Here is a 20,767-nt window from a genome sequence, read left to right on the forward strand (position 1 = left end):
ATGAATAACAGCGCACGTCTAATTCTGGCTGTCTTGTTCCTGGCTGTTTACATAGGTGAGCAGAAATATATGATTTCTTTTCTTTGTTCCACTGCACGACAGCTTTCCAGAAAGCAGGAAAGGAACGACAAAAACATTCTGTATGCGTCTAAAACTTCTAAAGAGAAAAAGAATGTATGCGGCTTTTTAAGTGTTCAAACATGATTATTCGGTCCCTCTGCACTACTTCTGCAGAAGCTAAATAATCTGGTTCATTCCCGCTAACGAGAATTAAACTATTCATCAGACGAACCATCCACCATACAGTAAGCGCATGGTGCCTTATCGTGCATAATTATACGTATAAAAAATCGCGGCTGGAAAAGAGCCTGTCTAATAATAAAAAATGTTTTCCTAACATCTAAAGGTTACATCTCTATTTAATCAGGAAAGGTTATATATCTAGTTAATAGTCACCTGAAGTCTTCTAGCTGCAAGTGCAAGTGTTCTGTGGCGTTTCCACAAAATATTTATCGAGTTTGGAATTCTTTTGGCAAAATGCTATAATGAAAGTAAAATACGTGCGCACACCAGCTGTGAAAGCAACTAGTGGATAGTTACTGCGATCAGTTTTATTAATAATTTGACAAGTAATTTTTTGCTGCGTCAAATCTAGAATAGGTTTTGTTTTGAAGTGCTACAGCTCTTTATCTTTAAAGCGTTGTGTAATGTCAGCCCTGGTATAAATGACGGCACGTGCATCAACGTCTAATAATGCGAATAAAAGAGGGGAACACAACGTAATGACTTAGCGTAAGCTCTTACTGCTTCCATTCGAACATTTTGCGTCCGTCCGTTTGTCAGCGCACCTCGTGATCAAATTGCCGTAGCATTGCAGTGCTGCCGTTGTGGCCATATGACTACATCACGTATAACGTTGTGACGTGATGACGTATTGCCATATTGTGACTACATCACGTATCAAGGGTAGCCGCCATGAATAGGGTATGTATGTTGTAACGTAATCCTGTAACAGGTAGTCGCCATGGGTAGCCGGGTTGTGACCTCATCGCGTAACTAGGTTACGTTATTCTAGGCACTATAGTTGCGTATATCACATGATTGGATGACCAAGTTGTGAAGTCCCCCATCGCGCGCGTGTGGCCGCCGGGCCAGCAGTTGCGGTGTCTCAACTTTCCGGCTGACCTCCCTGCCTTTACATTCAACACATCTGTCTATGTAACATTTGGCTGCCCATCGTTATCTCTCTATCGATCTCTATATGGCGTTGCAGGCAAAATGCGCCCTGTGCTCCATCGAAACGCGGGCGCTGCGGCAGGGGTTCGCTCCCGCGACCTTGAAGGTCCTAGCCAGCTATATATAAACAAGCACGTGCGACGACTGGTGAAGGGAAGGATAACTTACTCCTCTTCCATAATGATTTCTCCAATTTATAATAAGGCGAAAGCCCTTCTGGGCTCACGGAACAAAATCCTGTGCGCGAGAGTTGTGCGCGAGATCTGTCAACGCCTCCTTTAGGCGTTCGACCTGTGCGGGAGATTCCGCGAGATGCGTTCATCTTGTATTGTCTAGCGTTCCTGCCATCTGCAATCCCACACTTGAACGCGCGCCAATGAACGCCACGCTACAGGAGCGATGGTTTGCCGTCCAAACCAATGCTCCTAACAAACACATGCACTTGCCGGAGAAAGTGGGACAGATACTGGGCCTTTCTTTTGCTGTAAACCAATTATAAATATATGTAGCACTGCAACGAACGGAAGTAATTTATTTTGTGGAATAGCCTATTATTGGCCATTTTGTGGAATCCACAAAATGGGCAAATAATAGGCAAACGATGAGAGGAAAATCATAGGAGATGAATGGTAGGCTTTCGCCACTCTCCTGTTAAAAAACATCTAAGAGACCCTCTAATTTTTTTTTTTTGTTATGCCAATGAGACTTTGTAGTTACAATCCATGGCTGCATCTACTGGCCCGCTTCAGAGTAGAATATATTTCAGCAATACATCAGGGCATACTGATAGTATTTCTTCGTGTCCGTTCTCGTTATATTTTACCCATATGCATGCATGAAGCTGCTGCTTCCAAGTGTTCAAGAATAGTTCACTTGGGCTATACCAGCATCATCAGTCGATATCCGCGTTTGTAATAGACGTAGAAATGCATCTTACTGACCTTCCACTTAACCCCGTCCCACGCCAGTGAATGCTGCACTATCTGCTCCATAATCTAATCCACTTGGTCATGACGGGGCGCATGCGCAGGTGGCTCGGTCGCGGTGCCTCGATACTGCTCGTTCCGCAGCCACCCTGGCTTCTGCCAATTGGGTGTCAAGCGCTTCTACTGGGACCGGCAGGCGGGAAAGTGCCGCCAGTTCCACTACAACGGCCGCTTCGGCAACGCCAACCGCTTCGACACGCTCGCCGAGTGTCGCAGCGCCTGCGACGTCCGTGAGTGTCGCACACAGCGATAGAGGCGAGAGAGTGATCGCACAGGAGAAGTAGTAGTAGACGTGGCACGGTCATCAAGCACAGCTAGGTATGCAAAGACCGCGTTTGAATCTATTAACGCTTCGACCGTGGAACCGGCCCTCAGACCGCCATTCTGAGGAAGGCCGGTCCCACGGTCGAATCATTAGTTTCAAACGTGGCCGTCGCCTCTATGTATGTATGTATGTATGTATGTATGTATGTATGTATGTATGTATGTATGTATGTATGTATGTATGTATGTATGTATGTATGTATGTATGTATGTATGTATGTATGTATGTATGTATGTATGTATGTATGTATGTATGTATGTATGTATGTATGTATGTATGTATGTATGTATGTACGTACGCACGCACGCACGCACGCACGCACGCACGCACGCACGCACGTACGTACGTACGTACGTACGTATGTATGTATGTATGTATGTATGTGCGCCTGTGTGCGTGTGTGTGTGTGTGTGTGTGTGTTTGTGTGTGTGTCTGTTCGTGCGTGTGCGTGCGCGCTCGCGCATCGCAGACTGACCTGTTCTTCCTCGCATTGTAAGAAATTGTCCTCATGATCTTATATGATTTGTTCAAGAAACACATCTAGGGAAAACAAAATGTATCAGGGGCAGTAATTAGTAAACGCCCTCCCTCAAATAATTAATCTCGGTTTCGCCGTCCACTGTTTATATTTCTTCTCTTTCCATCCACTTTTGTTCATCAAAAGTAGATGGATATATAGGAAGTGCAAGCGATTCTTTAAGTTAAAGAATAGTTTGAATGTGACTGAGTTACCTTATACTTCGCAAGGGTCAATATTAATATACAGTGTACCTTATAACAAAGACAGAGACATACAGTTTAGACGGCTGCAATCTTGCTGTTTTACGTTAGGCTGGGCTACGGGTGACATAAATTGTTTGATTAACAAGTGGTTCGCTTAGAAAACCAACAGAGCCAAACATTTATTACAATTCATTTTATTTAAATTTTATTTACTTAAGGACCCCTCTTCAGGCTCTGAGGGGTGGTTATAATTTTATAGATCGACCTTGGTAGTCATGTACACCTGTGGACAAAAGTGATATACTCCATACGAACCGCAACGATTGAATTTTTTCACTATAAAAAAAAATGTGCCACACAAAATTGCTTGGACAAGATGCCAAGTATATCAAACAGGGTACGCTCTGCATATCTCAGAAATAACTGCTTTTCTGTCGGAAAAATCTGGCTGGCAGTTTTCTCGCAGCGTGTGGAGTATACCACTTTTGTCCACGGGTGTACGTGTTATGCTTGTGATGGATAACTGTTAGCTTTGCGCGCGCGAAGTTGACAGGACAGGTTATCGATACAACAGGAAGGTCATTCCAGTCTGCGGTGGTACTAGAGAAGACGTAAAACGTGGTGGTGCGAGCATGCGGACGGTTGATCTGAAGCTGATGGCGAGTGCGATGAGATATGCGGGCCGGTAGGATCATGTAGGAAACAGATCCTAGATCCTAAAAGTACTTATGAAAGGAAGGAAGACTGGCTGTGCGGCGGTGCAGTTCAAGTGGCTGTAAGCCCGAAAGTGCAATTGATTTGAGCGATGATACGCTGGTGCTGTACTGGTATGATAAATTAACATTATAGTCGGCTCACACGGCGCCAGTTAAGTCTGTTCTAAACCTTGTAGTAACGTGTAGTACCAGACAGGTATTGTTACGCATATCTAAATCTGGGCACATCGCTTAGAGCGAGTGTGCACAGGAAGGTAGACGCCTATGCTCTAAACTACACAGAATCCCTGAGGAATCGCACAACCACGATCCCCTTCTCCTTTACTTTTCTGAAATAATTATGCTTTTTTTTTTAAAGGCGAAATCCTTTAGGCTTGAAATCCTGTGCGCGAGAGTTGTGCACGAGATATATGCGCGATATCTGTGCGTGAGCCTTTGTCATATTCCGCGAGATGTGTTCTTGTCTTGTGTTCTGCCATCTGCAATCCCACATTTGGACGCGCTCCAAAGAACGTCATGCGACAGGACCGATGGTGTACCGTCTAAACTCACACTTTCAGAATAAAGTGTGACAGGCACTGCTCCTTTCCTTTCCTGCAAACCAATTATAGTTATATGTAGCACCACAACAAACGACGATAAGAGGCAAACGATGAGAGGCAAATGATAGGAGAAGGGCAGGCTTTGGCCATTCTCGTTTTAAGAGACATCTAAGAGACCCCCTAATGTTTTACACTGTTAGCTACCCAAATTAGTACCACTTCTCCTTCTCCTCACCCACTAGAAATATAGGCACTCCCCCAATCACTCTACGTTTCTCAATTCCTGCGGAAACCCCTTGCTCTAACGCATGCTTTCCATTCCTTGCAGGAAGGAGCTATGACAAGTATTTCTAAAGGAAACGTGCTGCTCTACAAATTTTACGAGAAAGAGTAATAAAGAAGGCCGACTTTCATACCCGTTTCGCTGAAATGAGAACAGATGTAGTGTGAATTCCATTTGTATGAAATCCGGCGCTCTTGTCTCATGACCTGCACAGGTTTCTCTTGAAGGAGGCACTGAAAATTTGCAGCCACTGAGTGACCTATCGATGTTTAAACAAAACACAAGCGTGCATCTAAGCGCTGGCGGCTGCATCGTGAGCTGGGGCCTCATCTGCTCCGAGTCTGCTCTCCATTCTACGTTCGGTTGGTCCAGATGCCTGGGCCGTCGCCACGTGAAACTAAGACAGCATTATATATATCTGCAGCGCCGTGTATAAATATATATATATATATATATATATATATATATATATATATATATATATATATATATATATATATATATATATATATATATATATATATATATATATATATATATATATGCTTCGGCTCCATCGAAACGTCGCAGCCGCGGCAGGGATTAAACCCAGGTTCTCGAGCTCAAGAACAGCGCGCGTTAGCCACCGCGCATACGTATATTGGGGGGCAGTTTTTGAACGGTATCCGCCGATTTATCCCACTATTTGTCGCTCACATTTAATTTGGGCTGTGAGGTTTTCTTCAGTGAATATCCGGCGCCTTCAAGTGACGCTTTAATCGCACATCTGAATTAAACAATTCCGCGCTGCTGAAATAAATTAAAATACGCTTAGTCATCGTATATGAACATCCCTTATTCACAGAGCATGACTATTCATCTGAGACAACTCCTCTCCACAGGCGTAATCTCTATAACGCGTTCTAAATTGCCGGAACTGACACGCCGCCCGTAAAGCCCGCTATCGTAGACCCACAGCTCACTATATGCATTGTACTTGCAGAGCATGTTCCTTTCCACTTGAGAAAACTTCACCCCTAGTTCCTTCCCCCTGAAGCAAAATATCGGTGTCGGCAATGTGAGGAAGGATAAATGGTTTGGTGGGTTTCGTTTGCAGGGTTTAACGTCCCAAAGTAGTTCAAGCTTTGAGAGACGCCGTAGCGGAGGGCCCCGGAAATTTCGACCACCTGGGGTTCTTTAACGTGCACTGACATCGCACAGCACACAGGCGCATTGCTTTTTGCCTCCACCGAAAAGTGGCTGTAGCATCCGGTATTCGATCCCGCATCCGTGGGCGCATAGTCGAGCGCCACCCCGGTGGGGCGAAGGATCAATGTCTGACCCTTAAAACTGGAGCAAATGTATACGATTGGAGAGGACACGTCTAGTTCCCCACTTTAAACGCATACTTTATCAAGCTACTGCGCAGTTACAAAACGTGTAATGATACAACGAAAAAAAAAAAAAAAGGTGCATACAACCACAGTCAAAAGCTTCCACAACTAAAAGTTGACTAAGTGTTGATGGCTGGCTCAAAACGATTGTGATGGGTGCGCGATATTTTCAAGCAGACGAATGGTGGGATACTTCTCGATACGAACATGTTGTATGCGAAAGTGTTCTACAGCTGTCAGGAAAAAATAGCGAGGGATAATCAATTGGATTGATGCATATTAAATGCGATAGTAGTATTCTCTTTCTACCCCTCCTTTTAATGTGAAAGTTTAAGTATCCCATCGGCAAAGAAAATCGTCGTCCAGGAAAAAGCGGAAACGGAAACATCGTGACGTCAGAGCCATGTGACCTCGAGCGGAAATTTCAAACATAGCAAAACGTTCATGTTAAGCGTGACGTAATGCGTGGGACAAAAGTGACGCGTGATGGTAACTAAGGGTTACCGCCTGTTTATGAGTAATTGACTTCACTCAAACCTATTTCGTTAGAGGTGGGACTCGAACCTTCGATTCTGAGGTTCCGAGAAAACACGGTGTCACTCAGGCCACGCAACGCACGCTCGTGCGGCTTTGGAGAGGAATTCATGTAGTGTGGTCAATGAACTTCGCAACAGAACTCGCCATAATACATATTGTTTATGGGGCTGAACAAGCGCATTGGAAAGCTAGAGTAGCTTTGTAACAAACGATTCAGACTATGCAGGATGACGTTGGGGAGTGTTCCGGAAACGTAAATCACCTGAGGTTCATTGGCATGAGAGTGTAGTTCGAAACGAAACGACGGACAGAGAACTATGCAACACGGACGCTCACGCTAAATCTCATTCATTTTCACCGTCCTGTTTCGAGCTACGGAGCTGCAACCCCATGACAAAAATAATCGTCACCGGCTCGGCCAAGTTTCCAGCCTTATACAATAAGGTTCATATTCGGTTGCGGAAAAAAACTTCTCCAGGAAAAAATGTCCCCTTGCGAACGTTATCAATGTCCTGTAACCCACAATACAATCGAGCGTATGGTCTAAAGTTCAGACATTGTTTTGTGCGGCTGAATGTGCGAGAGCTATCAGCAGCATTTTTTGTTAATTCCGTGAAAAAGTTTTCGGGTCCTGATAGTAGCATATCGTTCATCGATGTGCGACTTTGAAAATGTGACCATGAAATCGCTCTCAAGGCAGTCTTTGGAGAAGACATTACCATGAATACATCATTTTTTTCGTGCACAAATACCTGGCAAAAAATTCTGAATGAGCTTGGTGTACTGCCTCTACACTGGGAAGAGCGTGCTTTTCGTACGTTTATGGCAACGCTGGACGCTCCTCCTTTGCTGTTGCTTGAAAGCGTAGAAAATGAAATTAGTGTATCGAAAAGTCTAATATGCCCTAAGTTGTCGGAAAAAGTGTCTAGTCTATTTTAATGCCACATTTGTTTCGGTACCCACAGGCGAGTACACAGAGCCAACAACATGATAACTTCTTGGGGAATGCCTACCACTATCTCCCTGCGACGTCGAGCGTCCACGCCTAATAGAGGACCCAACCAACAGTATATCCAGAGGTTTAGGTGAAACAGAAATCTGGACATCATGGCGGGCCGTGGCTACCCAAACGAGTGAAAGACACCTTTCGCTTGAAAAAACTGCATTTTGGTTGGTCGGTAAACATTTATGAAAAACGTCAAGGGGCCGAAAGCCCAAGTCTAGGGGTCGGCCAAGGCTTCTTGAAATCTGGCAGCCTCTATAGAGCGAGACCGATGAGAGTTCGTTGGTTGTCCAGGGTAGAGCTGCGTAGACGAGCCTCCCAGGTATGTTGTGTGGGTTTTGGCGTGTGTTGTCGTGGACAAGTCCAGATGAGGTCTGAGGTGAAGGAGGTCTGCCAGAATATTGCAGTCTTTACACATGGGCATATACCGTTCAGGAAATATATTATGGAATATTTTGGGATTGGGGAAAGTGTCCGTCTGGAGTTGTCGCTATATGACGGCCTCTGTACTTGTAAGGTCTTGATGCGGACCTGGATAGAGTTGGCGAAAAAGACGACGAGAAAGACGACGAGAAAGAGTGCTGGAGTAGGTCGCGTGAAGTGATTATGGTGTCCCTCCTGACCAAGGCGGGCATGTTGGAGGCGAAATGATAAGCTGCTCGGAAAGTGAGCCCTCGAGCTAGCTCACGTGCTCCCTCATTACCCTTGAGACTCTTGTGGCTGGAGCCCATATCAAGAGAGTCAGGTGTTTAGGAGGATTTAATATGAGTACGCGAAACGCTTCAACTGAAATACGGCCATGAGTAAAATTAAGAATGGCGCACTGTGAGTTACTTATGACTACTTTAGCTTTAAAAGTGGAGAGCGCGAGAGAAATAGGTCCTTCCTCCGCTGTAGTGATATGTGAAGTACGTACGGAGCAGGAGGCATGAAGAGTCATGTTCTCATCTGTGGCAACCGCTGTTGCAGCAATCCGAGTAGGGTGGTCTGCCGCGTATGTGTAAAGTACGCCAATTCAGCCAGCATATCGCTGCTGGAGTGACGCGGCCTGAGCTTCGCTGCGGTCTTGATGATGAGTTGGACGCATGTTGTGGGGGAGGGGGAGAGTCTTGATAACGCACAAAGAAGAGCTCAGATTTTAAAGCTGAGCACAGTTACGTCATTTGTCCGATAAGTAGTCTTCAACTGTGTTGATCGCAGCCTAGAGAGTCTCTTCAATGTGTCTATCACTTTCGCCAGTCCTCCAGAGGGTGAAGTCACTCGTGCAAATGCTATGATGAAGGCCCTCGTGACGGGCGAGCCGAGCCGGAAGGCCCATCATAGTGATGTTGAAAAGCAGCGGAGAGAGGACGGAGCCCTGCGGCATGCTCTTGTTGCCCAGGAAGATATCCTCGAAGATGTGGAGACCGGCAACGAGCGTGGCAATGCGATCCGTAAGGAAAACACGGATATAGTTGTACGCAGTTTCGCCCACCTCCAAGCCCCGTGCCTCATTTCGAGCCAGATAAATTGTCTGGAAGAGGGCGAACAGATTTTCCTCGATGCGACTGTTTGCCTTGAAGCCATTCTGTAACTCCGTCAGTGCACCAGAGCTTTTTGCCCAGGCACTCACTCAGCTCTTCACCACGAGAGTGAAGAGCTGATATATCACGCTCGTGACTGTTATGGGTCGATAGTCCCGTAAAAGGCCAGCGTCCCCCCCCCCCCCCCCCCCCCCCACATAGCCAGTCCGCCGGAAAGGGCTTCCCGTTTAGAATCCCGGTGAGGATGTAGGTCAGGATGTCGCGTGCTGAGTCCCCTAGGCTTTTCACCAAGCCCGCGAGTATCGCATCTAGACCTTGCACATGTGTGAACATCTATGCGGGCAAGCGCTCGGTCCAGAGCAGATCGCGATATCTGCCGGTCGAACTCATAGCCAGCCTCGTCACCTGGCGATGTGCTGGTGTATAGGGGAGCGGGAATCGGCTGGAACTGCCGTCGACGGGGAGCCTGACCCATGTGTCGGGTGAGATGGTCTTGTATCGTGCTGACGGGCTCGCCGGTTGCTTCCTCTCTGAGCACAGGCTGGGCGGGTTGCCTGTCGAGTGACGGCACGTATCTCCAAACCTCCCGGCTCCCCTGGTTCCTTGCGGTAATAGATTTCATCTGGCTGTGGTAATATGCTGCATTCTTGCGTGGAACCACCTGCTGGAGGGCTTCCGTGGCTCGCCAGCTACCGCAACGCTGGCACCATCTTTCGATAGTAAATGTTGACCACCATTTCTGGCGCCATTCCGCGATAGCTAGAGTAAATACCACGGATGAAAAGCCGACTTTAAAGGAGACGATGGGAGATTGTTCCCCCCACACCTAACTACTAACAATTAGCACTACTGACAGTAACTACCAATCAGCAACTAACGAAGACTACTATACTTAAGAATCATAATGTCCATAACAGCATGTTATCACGTCAATTAATTTTTAAGGACACCACAAGTTTACTTTTTTTTTTCTGCTGGATGCCATTTGAATGGATGGTTGTGGAATATTCAGTTTTAACCCTCGTTTTCAGGCTCGCATTCCTATGTTCGTTTTATGCTGCCAAAACTCGAGAAAAATAATTTCGTGCCTAAAAGAAATTGATAGAACAGAAGCCTTCCTATCTGCTTTTTTTTTCATCTTCATTTTTGTGCCACGCGAAAAAGACAAATAAATGCGAACTGAAGTGTTAGTTTAGATTTCTAAAAGGCTCTTACCATAGGATGATCGACTATATATTGATTAAAGTTGGCTAAACATCTTTTCACCATTAGCATTTTGAAACGACCTATATGCATATGAACTTAGAATTCCGTGCGGGAATCGAGGTAAATAGAATTTTTGTGTTTTTATTTAGTGTGCCGTGAGCTGGCCAATTCAAGACGAACGTAGTCCCTTCGCCACCATGGAGTTCATGGAGAAAGACTGAGAGGGGGGAAGCGATTTTCAGACAAACATCGGCGAAATTCATGGGGCTTGCAGTGCTACACACTAAAACTAATTCTAGTCAAACGAGATGAATTTACAGATATAGCCTTCTCTGGGAAGCACACCTCCAGCCGAAGGAGATGTATAATCTGTTGTTTCCAGGTCACTGCATCACGAACAAAAAATCGACGACGTGAACCGGGAACGGCTTAAATAATAATCGATACGAGGAATTCTACAGGGCAACATCTGCAGACCTCTTTTTCCTCCTAAGCAGGGCAATCGAAATGTCCTCGTCGTCGTCATCTTCATCATCATTGTCATTCCAGATGCTATCAAAGCACGAACTATTCCACACCAGCGCGTACCGCCGCCAGAGATCACAAGAACGTGGACGCGATGCTCTGGCCGCCGCTTGTCCAGCAGCCTGTCCGCAAGATGCTGAAGCCAGTGTGGTAGTGGAAAAAGCGGCGGCAAGCACCTTCTTGCGGGGACGTTCTGAAAATTCGAAAGGTGACAGGGTGCCCAGTATGGCGACATGGTTCCACCCGGCCACTATTCTGCTGCTGCTGCTTCTGGCACCCTCGATTTGTTTCTGTCTTCAAGCTAACCCTAGAAGCCGGCGCGAAGTCCACAAGCGCGCAAAGCCACCCGGAGGCGACGACGGTGGACGGCCTATCACGGGCCTCCATAGAATCGACAACGCCAGCAACAAAGCAAAGGTGAACGCCAGCAACAGCAGTCACAAGCAGCGGCCACACTTGGTGGACATCGGCAAGCTCCTGCAGGCTGTTCTATCTTCGCAGCCAAACAACCGCAGCGACCGCTCGTCGTCCAAGCAACAGCAGCAGCCAATCAGAAGCCGGCACATCGACGCCTCCATGGCAGAGCTGGTGGCCGTGCAGACACTGGAGGGAGATGTTGCCTGGATCGAGGTGAAATTTGTTAACGACTCGCAGGGGAAGGGTGCGCAGGGGCATCGCCACAGGACGCGACCCTACAGCATCGACGAACGTCTCGCGCTGATCGTGCCAGTGTTCTTCGTGCTACCGTTCCTCGTTTGGCTCACCTGCATGGTGACGTGCATCGCACGTGCATCGGCCAAAAGCCCGTACTGAGACGCACAGTCTGACATTCCAGCTCACGAATGTGCAGTGACGCAAAACCTGAGCTCCACAATGGCTCTGAGCATTGCTCGCCTCTATATGTTTCATTCCTTCAAGGACGTTTAATTTCTTGCACCGATTTACGCGTCGTAAAAGAATGGGAAAGAAACGCGTGTCCGTCGAGGATGTTTAATTTCTTGCACCGCGATTAACACTCTGTAGAAAATGCAAGAGAATGAGTGCCAGAGGCTCAAATGAAGGACTTCTTTTTTTTGGCTATTCTCTTGACGATCGATCCACGAGTCCGGGCTAGCGCACAATGCGTCATGACGTGATCGCCTCGCTCTTTCAGGTACTGCCACAGAGGTCGCGTGGCCACAATAGCAGTCACACCCGATAGACAACGAACGAAAAAAAAAATTCTAAGGATAGCGCGACGAATTTCTGACAGCGGAAATATAATACCACCTGTAACCGTGCCAGTGTCCTTCAATGCTTGGATTGTACTAAATATTTAGCAGACCTCTGGCTGTGCTTGGGGTAGTGAAATATGCACATTATGTAACATTTGCAGTTAGGCACGTCGTATTGCAATAAAAGGTTTGTATCCGCGATTCTCAGTAAACAGTAACGGGCGTTTTTCGGTCCAAAAGAATGATGCAGAGGCAGCGGCGTTCAACATAAATAAAAAACCGGAACCAAGCATGCAAGCGGCCCAAGAGTGCCTGAAGCCCTGCCCAGAAGCTCACGTAACGTACGATTTGATTAAAGGTCTCAAAGTACAAATGCAACGCCGAACTACGACCCGGAAGGGCGGCAGTGTCTATTGGAACTGTCATCACGCACAATATGACATTTTGTTGCGTTAGTTTTAGAAATCTCGTCGCAATAGAAAGAAAGGCGTCCTTCAAAAAATTAGCTGGGGTTTAGCTTTAGTTAAACCCGGTAGATTGCGTAAGCAAAGCCGACGTAGCTTCTTTTTCTGTTGGTTCTTCTTCTTCTTCTTCTTTATCTTCTTTTTCTTTCTTTTCCTTCTTCTTCTTCTTCTTCTTCTTCTTCTTCTTCTTCTTCTTCTTCTTCTTCTTCTTCTTCTTCTTCTTCTTCTTCTTCTTCTTCTTCTTCTTCTTCTTCTTCTTCTTCTTCTTCTTTTTCTTTCTTTTCTTTCTTTTCCTTCTTCGTCTTCTCTCCAAGCATTCAGTTACAGTTTCATCACTAAATATACGGAAGGCAATATTTTGTTGATAGAAGCATATTCCCTTCCTAAATAGTATTTATTTCATGTAATTAGCAATGAAAGGAGGCTTTTAACGGATGCTGCAGAAGTTTGACGTTAGAAATAAAGAAATTAGAAAAGACAGATTTTTTTTTTGAGAAATTTGCACATTTTGAAGTGAGAATTAGCTTCTATGTTTCTAGGGATGAAAATCTGCCTCATTGCTCATGCAGTATTCCTTGACTTTATAGAGAATGTGCTAGAGGACAAGCTACTCCCTTTTTACTTCCTTATAGGCTTATTCGTGTTTATAGTGGTCAATGTTGGTAGTCGGGTTGTGGGACGTAATGAGAAAACGACATGTGTTTTCCCAACTGAGCTGTTTTAATATTGTCACGTGCTAGTCTTAGGACGGGACGATGATATCGACCGCAGGTCAGCAGGGCGGCAGCGCGACGGCGGGGATACCCAGAAACCCGTAACAATCGCCCGCATCAGCGTCTTCTTTCTTCACCGAACGTTCACACTTCCTCTTGTGCGTCAATTTCAGTGCTGCCAGGGGCATTCTCTTTCTATTTTTCTTAATCCTGTTCCTTACAGAGAAATACCAGGAAGCCTACTCAAAGACCAACCGACTAGCGCACCCATTTTAGATGCGAGATATTTCAATGTTAAATTAAACATTTGTTGGCAACAGAGTACAGGTTCTAACTTAATATTGCTAAAATATAATCACCAACGCAACAACATATAACTCCACATATGATATAAGTGGGGGGAGAATTTAAGAGAGTGGTGTAGGTGACGTAAGTCAAATTCAATCTGCTTACAACTGCAAGCCTAAGACCTGGATTTTGATTTCATTAGTCCTCACTGCTTGCTGCAATGTTTCATACTGCCAACGGTTTTACTTTTATTCTCTGATAAATCTGTGATTTCCTTAATAATGACACTGATTTTGGCATTTGGTTCAATAAACAAAGTCTGCAAAATCTAAAAAATCAAAAGTGCTCAGTAGTCATTTGAATCTTATCATAGGATAGACTAGCTACAGTTATCAGCAGCGCTGTAGCCAGGGGCGGGTGCGGTACGTAATGTTTGGAATAAGAGAAAACCAAAATAGGCTCAGTGCTAACTGAATGTTCACGCCTCGATCGGAAGTCCCGCTCGCTAGAACATAAGCAGTTATCTTGCTGTCCATAAAACACAGCAGCAGATTCAAATTTTTTATTTCTTCCGCGGAGCATATTTTCAACGCTGCTCGTGCTCATGACTGTATGTGTCTCCCACAAGTACTCACGATGTAACAAGCGAACATGCATCATTGCATGAAATGTTTCCTTTATTCCTCAGAACACCTGTCCAGTGCTTTTTCCATGCGTATGCTCAAGGCTCTATGCGCCTCCCGCATATGCTCACGCTGTAAAGAACTACAGTATTTCCCGCTCAATTTAATCCAAACGCCAGACTATTTAATCATAGCGCCATAGAATTTAATTAGGCGCCACAGAAAATAATCCAAGCGCCAAAACATTTAATCCTGCCGCCACTGACTTTAATCTGGTCGCACTTCAACAGTTCCTGGACAGCCAAAACCATTAAATCTATTTCAACAACCCTATATACCTGCGTATCAAATAATTGGGCTTTCTGAGCGTATTAATATGACTAATGTTTTCAAGCGATTTTGGTGGGTCATGTGACAGTGTAATGTGATTTGTTGTGACATGTGCGATAATGCGCCCATTTTTCAACTGTATCATCATGGGTGTCAAATGAAAGGGCTTTTCGAGCTTAATAAGGCGAATATAGCAGTAAAAAGATTTTGCTGAGTTACATGACAGTGTAACATGATTTCTCTTGACATGCGCGATAATTTGCCTTTTCTTTAACTTTACAATCATGGGTATCAAATGATCGGGCTTTCTTAGCGTATTAAGATTAATAAGGTTGTAAAGAGATTTTGAGGAGTCATGTGACAGTGTAACGTGATTTGGTGTGACATGCGCGAGAATGCGCCACTTTTTCAACAGTACCATCACGGGTATCAAATGAAAGCGATTTTCGAGCTTAATAAGGCGAATATAGCAGTAAAACGATTTTGCTGAGTTACATGACAGTGTAACATGATTTCCCTTGACATGCGCGATAATTTGCTTTTTCTTTAACCTTATAATCATGGGTATGAAATGATTGAGCTCTCTGAGCATATTAAGATGAATAAGGTTGTAAAGCGATTTTGATGAGTCATGTGACAGTGTAACGTGATTTGGTGTGACATGCGCGATAATCCGTCCCTTTTTCAACAGTATCATCACGGGTATCAAATGAAAGCGATTTTCGAGCTTAATAAGGCGAATATAGCAGTAAAATGATTTTGCTGAGTTACATGACAGTGTAACATGATTTCCCTTGACATGCGCGATAATTTGCTTTTTCTTTAACCTTATAATCATGGGTATCAAATGATCGGGCTTTCTGAGCATATTAATATGAATACGGTTGTAAAGCGATTTTGATGAGTCATGTGACAGTGTAACGTGATTTGGTGCGACATGCGCGAGAATGCGCCACTTTTTCAACAGTATCATCACGGGTGTCAAATGAAAGGGCTATTCGAGCTTAATAACGCGAATATTGCAGTAAAACCATTTTGCTGAGTTACATGACAGTATAACATGATATCTCTGCATACATGCGCGATAATTTTCTTGATTTAAACCTATAATCATGGGTATCAAATGATCGAGCTCTCTGAGCATATTAAGATGAATAAGGTTGTAAGGCGATTTTGATGAGTCATGTGACAGTGTAACGTGATTTGGTGTGACATGCGCGATAATGCGTCCCTTTTTCAACAGTATCATCACGGGTATCAAATGAAAGCGCTTTTCGAGCTTAATAAGGCGAATATTGCAGTAACAGGATTTTGACGAGTTACATGACAGTGTAACATGATTTCTCCGGACATGCGCGATAATTTGCTTTTTCCGTAACCTTATAATCATGAGTATCAAATGATCGGGCTTCCTAAGCGTATTAAGATGAATAAGGTAGTAAAGCAATTTTGATGAATCACGTGACAGTGTAACGTGATACGTGATATTTTTAGCTTTTGGCACCCTATAGTCATGTGTTCCTAATGATTCACATTTTTTAGAGTAATGTTACGAATGTCCCAGTAATATAGCTTTGCTGAATTACGAGGTCGTGTAGCGCGATATGGTGTGACATCCGCGATTGTTTCCCTCATTTTGAACCGTACAATCACAGGTATCAAATGAGTCGGTGCTTTGAGAGCGGAAACATGAGTACTGGAATGAATAAATATTGGTGAAATATGAGACATTTCGACTTGAAACGGTTGATATTCCAATAAATTAACACTTTTTTCAACCCTATCAGCACCGGTATCAAATGATGAATAGTTTTTTATAGCACGCCAAGGCAAATACTGTAGTAATACCTTTTTTTCTGAGTGATTTGGCACAGTTACGCGGTTTGTTTTTAGATACGCGCTAATACATCACACTGATGTTTGTCAGAATCATCCACTGAGTGCAGCAAAACTATTTTGCAGTAAAGCTTTTCTGCTGAGTCATGAGACGATGTTTGGTAATTTGGTTTGACATGCGCGATAATACGCTTTTGGCATCCCTATTGCGCTTGGTGTCGAATAAATCGGCGTAAAAGGCTAAAACTGCAGCAAAATAATTTTGCTAAATTATTGTACGAAGCTACTTCATTCGCTTGGACATACCCGATAATATGTTAATTTTTCATATATTTGTTAAGCGCATAAGTTTACTCGGTTTTTTGAGTGTTTAGCCGAATGCAGTGAAATAATTTCTGATTTTTCTCAATTTGCCTATTTTCTGGCAAACATCAATGTGATGTATTAGCGCGTATCTAAAAACAAACCGCGTAACTGCCAAATCAATCAGAAAAAAAAGGTATTACTGCAGTATTTGCCTTGGCGTGCTATAAAAAACTATTCATCATTTGATACCGGTGCTGATAGGGTTGAAAAAAATGTTTATTTAATAGAATATCAACCGTGTCAAGTCGAAATGTCTCATATTTCACCAATATTTATTCATTCCAGTACTCATCTCTCTGCTCTCAAAGCACCGACTCATTTGATACCTGTGATTGTACGGTTCAAAGTGATGGAAACAATCGCGGATGTCGCACCATATCACGCTACATGACCTCGTAATTCCGCAAAGCTATATTACTGGAACATTCGCCCCATTACTCTCAAAAATCTTAATAGTAACGAACACATGACTATAGGGTGCCAAAAGCTAAAAATATCACGTATCACGTTACACTGTCACATGATTCATCATAATTGCTTTACTACCTTATTCATGTTAATACGCTCAGAAAGCCCGATCATTAGATACCCATGATTATAAGGTTACAGAAAAAGCAAATTATTGCGCATGTCCGGAGAAATCATGTTACACTGTCATGTAACTCAGCAAAATCCTGTTACTGCAATATTCGCCTTATTAAGCTCGAAAAGCGCTTTCATTTGATACCCGTGATGATACTGTTGAAAAAGGGACGCATTATCGCGCATGTCACACCAAATCACGTTACACTGTCACATGACTCATCAAAATCACCTTACAACCTTATTCATCTTAATATGCTCAGAGAGCTCGATCATTTGATACCCATGATTTTTGGGTTAAAACAAGAATATTATCGCGCATGTATGCAGAGATATCATGTTACACTGTCATGTAACTCAGCAAAATCGTTTTACTGCAATAATAGCGTTATTAAGCTCGAAAAGCCCTTTCATTTGATACCCGTGATGATACTGTTGAAAAATGGGCACATTATCACGCATGTCACACCAAATCACGTTACACTGTCACATGACTCATCAAAATCGCTTTACAACCTTATTCATATTAATATGCTGACAGAGCTCAATCATTTGATACGCATGATTATAAGGTTAAAAACAAGAAAATTATCTCTCATGTCCAGAGAAATCTTGTTACACTGTCATGTAACTCAGCAAAATCGTTTTACTGCAATAACAGCGTTATTAAGCTCGAATAGCCCTTTCATTTGATACCCGCGATGATACAGTTGAAAAAGTGGCGCATTCTCGCGCATGTCACACCAAATCACGTTACACTGTCACATGACTCATCAAAATCGCTTTACAACCTTATTCATATTAATACGCTCAGAAATCCCGATCATTTCATACCCATGATTATAGGGTTAAAAACAAGAAAATTATCTCTCATGTCCAGAGAAATCATGTTACACTGTCATGTAACTCAGCAAAATGGTTTTACTGCAATATTCGCGTTATAAAGCTCGAATAGCCCTTTCATTTGACACCCATGATGATACAGTTGAAAAATGGGCGCATTATCGCACATGTCACGCCAAATCACATTACACTGTCACATGACCCACCAAAATCGCTTGACAACATTATTCATATTAATACGCTCAGAAAGCCCAATTATTTGATCCGCAGGTATATAGGGTTGATGAAATAGATTTAATGGTTTTGGCTGTCCAGGAACTGTTGAAGTGCGACCAGATTAAAATCAGTGGCGGCAGGATTAAATGTTTTGGCGCTTGGATTATTTTCTGTGGCGCCTAGATTAAATTCTATGGCGCTATGATTAAATAGTCTGGCGTTTGGATTAAATTGAGCGGGAAATACTGTAATATGTATCGGTACATGCAAACCCAACACTCACCTTGAATCAGCAGGCGGTATTCCAAAGCCAAGTGAGCGGATTCGCCGATTAGAAGGCTTGCGCGCAAGTCTTTTTCGGGCCTTAAAATTGGATTACTTTTCTTGACTCATGGTAAAACACTAAGCAAATTCCCTGCGTGGAGGTTTGTTTCACGCCATGCAGCTCTGCACAATTAAACGAAGGAGCGGGCACCCAAGGTACGTGCGAGTGAAAGTTCCCAAGATGGCCGGCCACAGAGGGAGTGTTCACAAAATGGCCATGCGGGCGAAATCAACTCCGCGCGCAAGAGTTGCGATTGAGCGAGCTTCACAGAGCGCACACACAAGTCCACAGGGCTAGATCCTTGCGATTATTGCAGAGTTAAATCCTTGCCAAGGACGAGCTCAGGCAATCTAGGAAGTTCTGCTTGTAGACTCCATCGATATGGCCGCAGAAATACAGGCGAGCGTAAGACACTGCAGCACTTTTTTCAAAAATCGAGCTTTCAGCAGAAACACAGATTTTCATGCTGCGAACTCGAATATCAGGTTGCAATTAGGCAGGAAAAAAAAAAAGCAGAAAAAGCCTTTTTTTTTCTTTTTTTTTTCAGCAGAAATACGCATGCAGCTTGCGCGACGAGGCTCAACGCGGGTCGCGATGTCGCCTGTGATTGACCAAGACGTCGCGTGGCGACATTTTGAGGACCGAGGAAGCTGCCGATGCGGCTCTGTCGTTGCGCTGCGTGCTGGGGCGGTATAGAACAGCGTTCAGTTTGCGTTCAGTTTTGCAACTCTCAGTGATTGGTTGTAAGCACTTCCGCTCAAAGCCTCGCAACTGAACACTTTTACGTCACGACACCTCCTGTTCCTTTCTGCAAAGCTACACAACAGAAGTGCATATCAGGTGACGTAAAAGCGTTCAGTTCTCGTTCACTTTCTGTAATACCGGCCCTGGTCACAGCTCCCTTCGGCTTCGTGCAAGTAATTATGGCTCGAGATTTCCACTCGAATGACCATCGCGTTTTTCACCGCATGTGTCCGTACCAGATGTGCCCACAAACGATCAGCACTTTCCTTGTGGGGAGCGTATGTTTTGCACGAAATCTTGCTGTGGTATAGATTAAGGCATTTTGAAAAATGTGCGCGTAATTATTAGCAGAAACTGCATGGCCCTCAGCGAAACCTCGGCACACATATTCCTGGGAAGTAAGGGCAGCGAACAATGCACTAGCCGACTACCCCCATCTCAGGCCTCCCGCCCTGCCTGAAAAGTTATTGTTGTGAAAAAAGTGTCCAAGGCATGGTGCACCAAAAGCAAATCTTGCTTTGAGTGCCAGGCCTCATACCTTGGGGAAAGAAGCTTGTGGAAAGAGTGAAGCAGTACACATCTGCCACAAGACAAATGTATAGTAAGCGAAGCGCGGGTGCCGAGCTCTGCGATGCATGCGAGGAATTGACGGAGCTATTATGCTGGAGACCGACTGAAACATACGCAGAATGCTTCTTCAGTCATGGGACATTTAGCAGACGTAGAGAACATTTCCCTTTTAACGCACGCTCGCAATATAAGTTTAGCGAATTGACGGCCGACGTATATTGAAAGCCAAGCTGCAGCTCCACCACACCCATATACCTTCATGATGTTCTGAAACGTGCCTTCTTACTAGAGCCTCGTCGGTTTCATTTCTAATTCAATTTGCATCTCCAAAGAAGACAGGGCTATGTAAAATGACGAGGCAGCAACGGGTACAAAATCACGAGGCCATATATGAACAACATCGATGACTGCCTGCGTGGACGTCTCGCAGGAAACCTCGCTCGTGCGCTTCATACCTGAATGCGCCCATACTCAGCTGAGCCGGTACACGTCTTATCTTCTAATAACGCACCCGTAGGTGTTCCACGAACATATCAGCCACGTTCCGTGCTGGGAAGGATCTCGCAAAGCCGTCGCAACCTAGCTGCGACACAACAGTGAGCTCATCTTAATCATTTGCTCTTTCGAAAATGATCATCAGCGCGTAATGCTGATGAGTTGTCCGATGTTTAGCAC

At 44.4% G+C, this 20,767-nt stretch overlaps 2 protein-coding genes across 2 annotated transcripts; both read left to right on the top strand.

The window, feature by feature from the left end:
• On the top strand, positions 1 to 4,951 carry LOC146175590 (kunitz-type serine protease inhibitor dendrotoxin DaE1-like). The gene is made up of 3 exons (XM_084580832.1): positions 1 to 55; positions 2,267 to 2,452; positions 4,857 to 4,951. Exons 1-3 carry the CDS (start codon positions 1 to 3, stop codon positions 4,880 to 4,882), a joined length of 267 nt encoding a protein of 88 aa, XP_084436958.1. The 3' UTR covers positions 4,883 to 4,951.
• A 3,572-nt stretch (positions 4,952 to 8,523) lies between these two features.
• LOC146175591 (uncharacterized) lies at positions 8,524 to 11,791 on the top strand. The gene is made up of 4 exons (XM_084580833.1): positions 8,524 to 8,549; positions 8,964 to 9,157; positions 9,675 to 9,729; positions 10,951 to 11,791. Exons 1-4 carry the CDS (start codon positions 8,524 to 8,526, stop codon positions 11,789 to 11,791), a joined length of 1,116 nt encoding a protein of 371 aa, XP_084436959.1.
• Positions 11,792 to 20,767: the final 8,976 nt, after the last annotated feature.

The sequence above is a fragment of the Amblyomma maculatum genome, chromosome 10 (assembly GCF_055883805.1).
Source record: "Amblyomma maculatum isolate TAMU_Amacu chromosome 10, ASM5588380v1, whole genome shotgun sequence".
Classification (NCBI taxonomy): Eukaryota; Metazoa; Arthropoda; class Arachnida; order Ixodida; family Ixodidae; genus Amblyomma; species Amblyomma maculatum.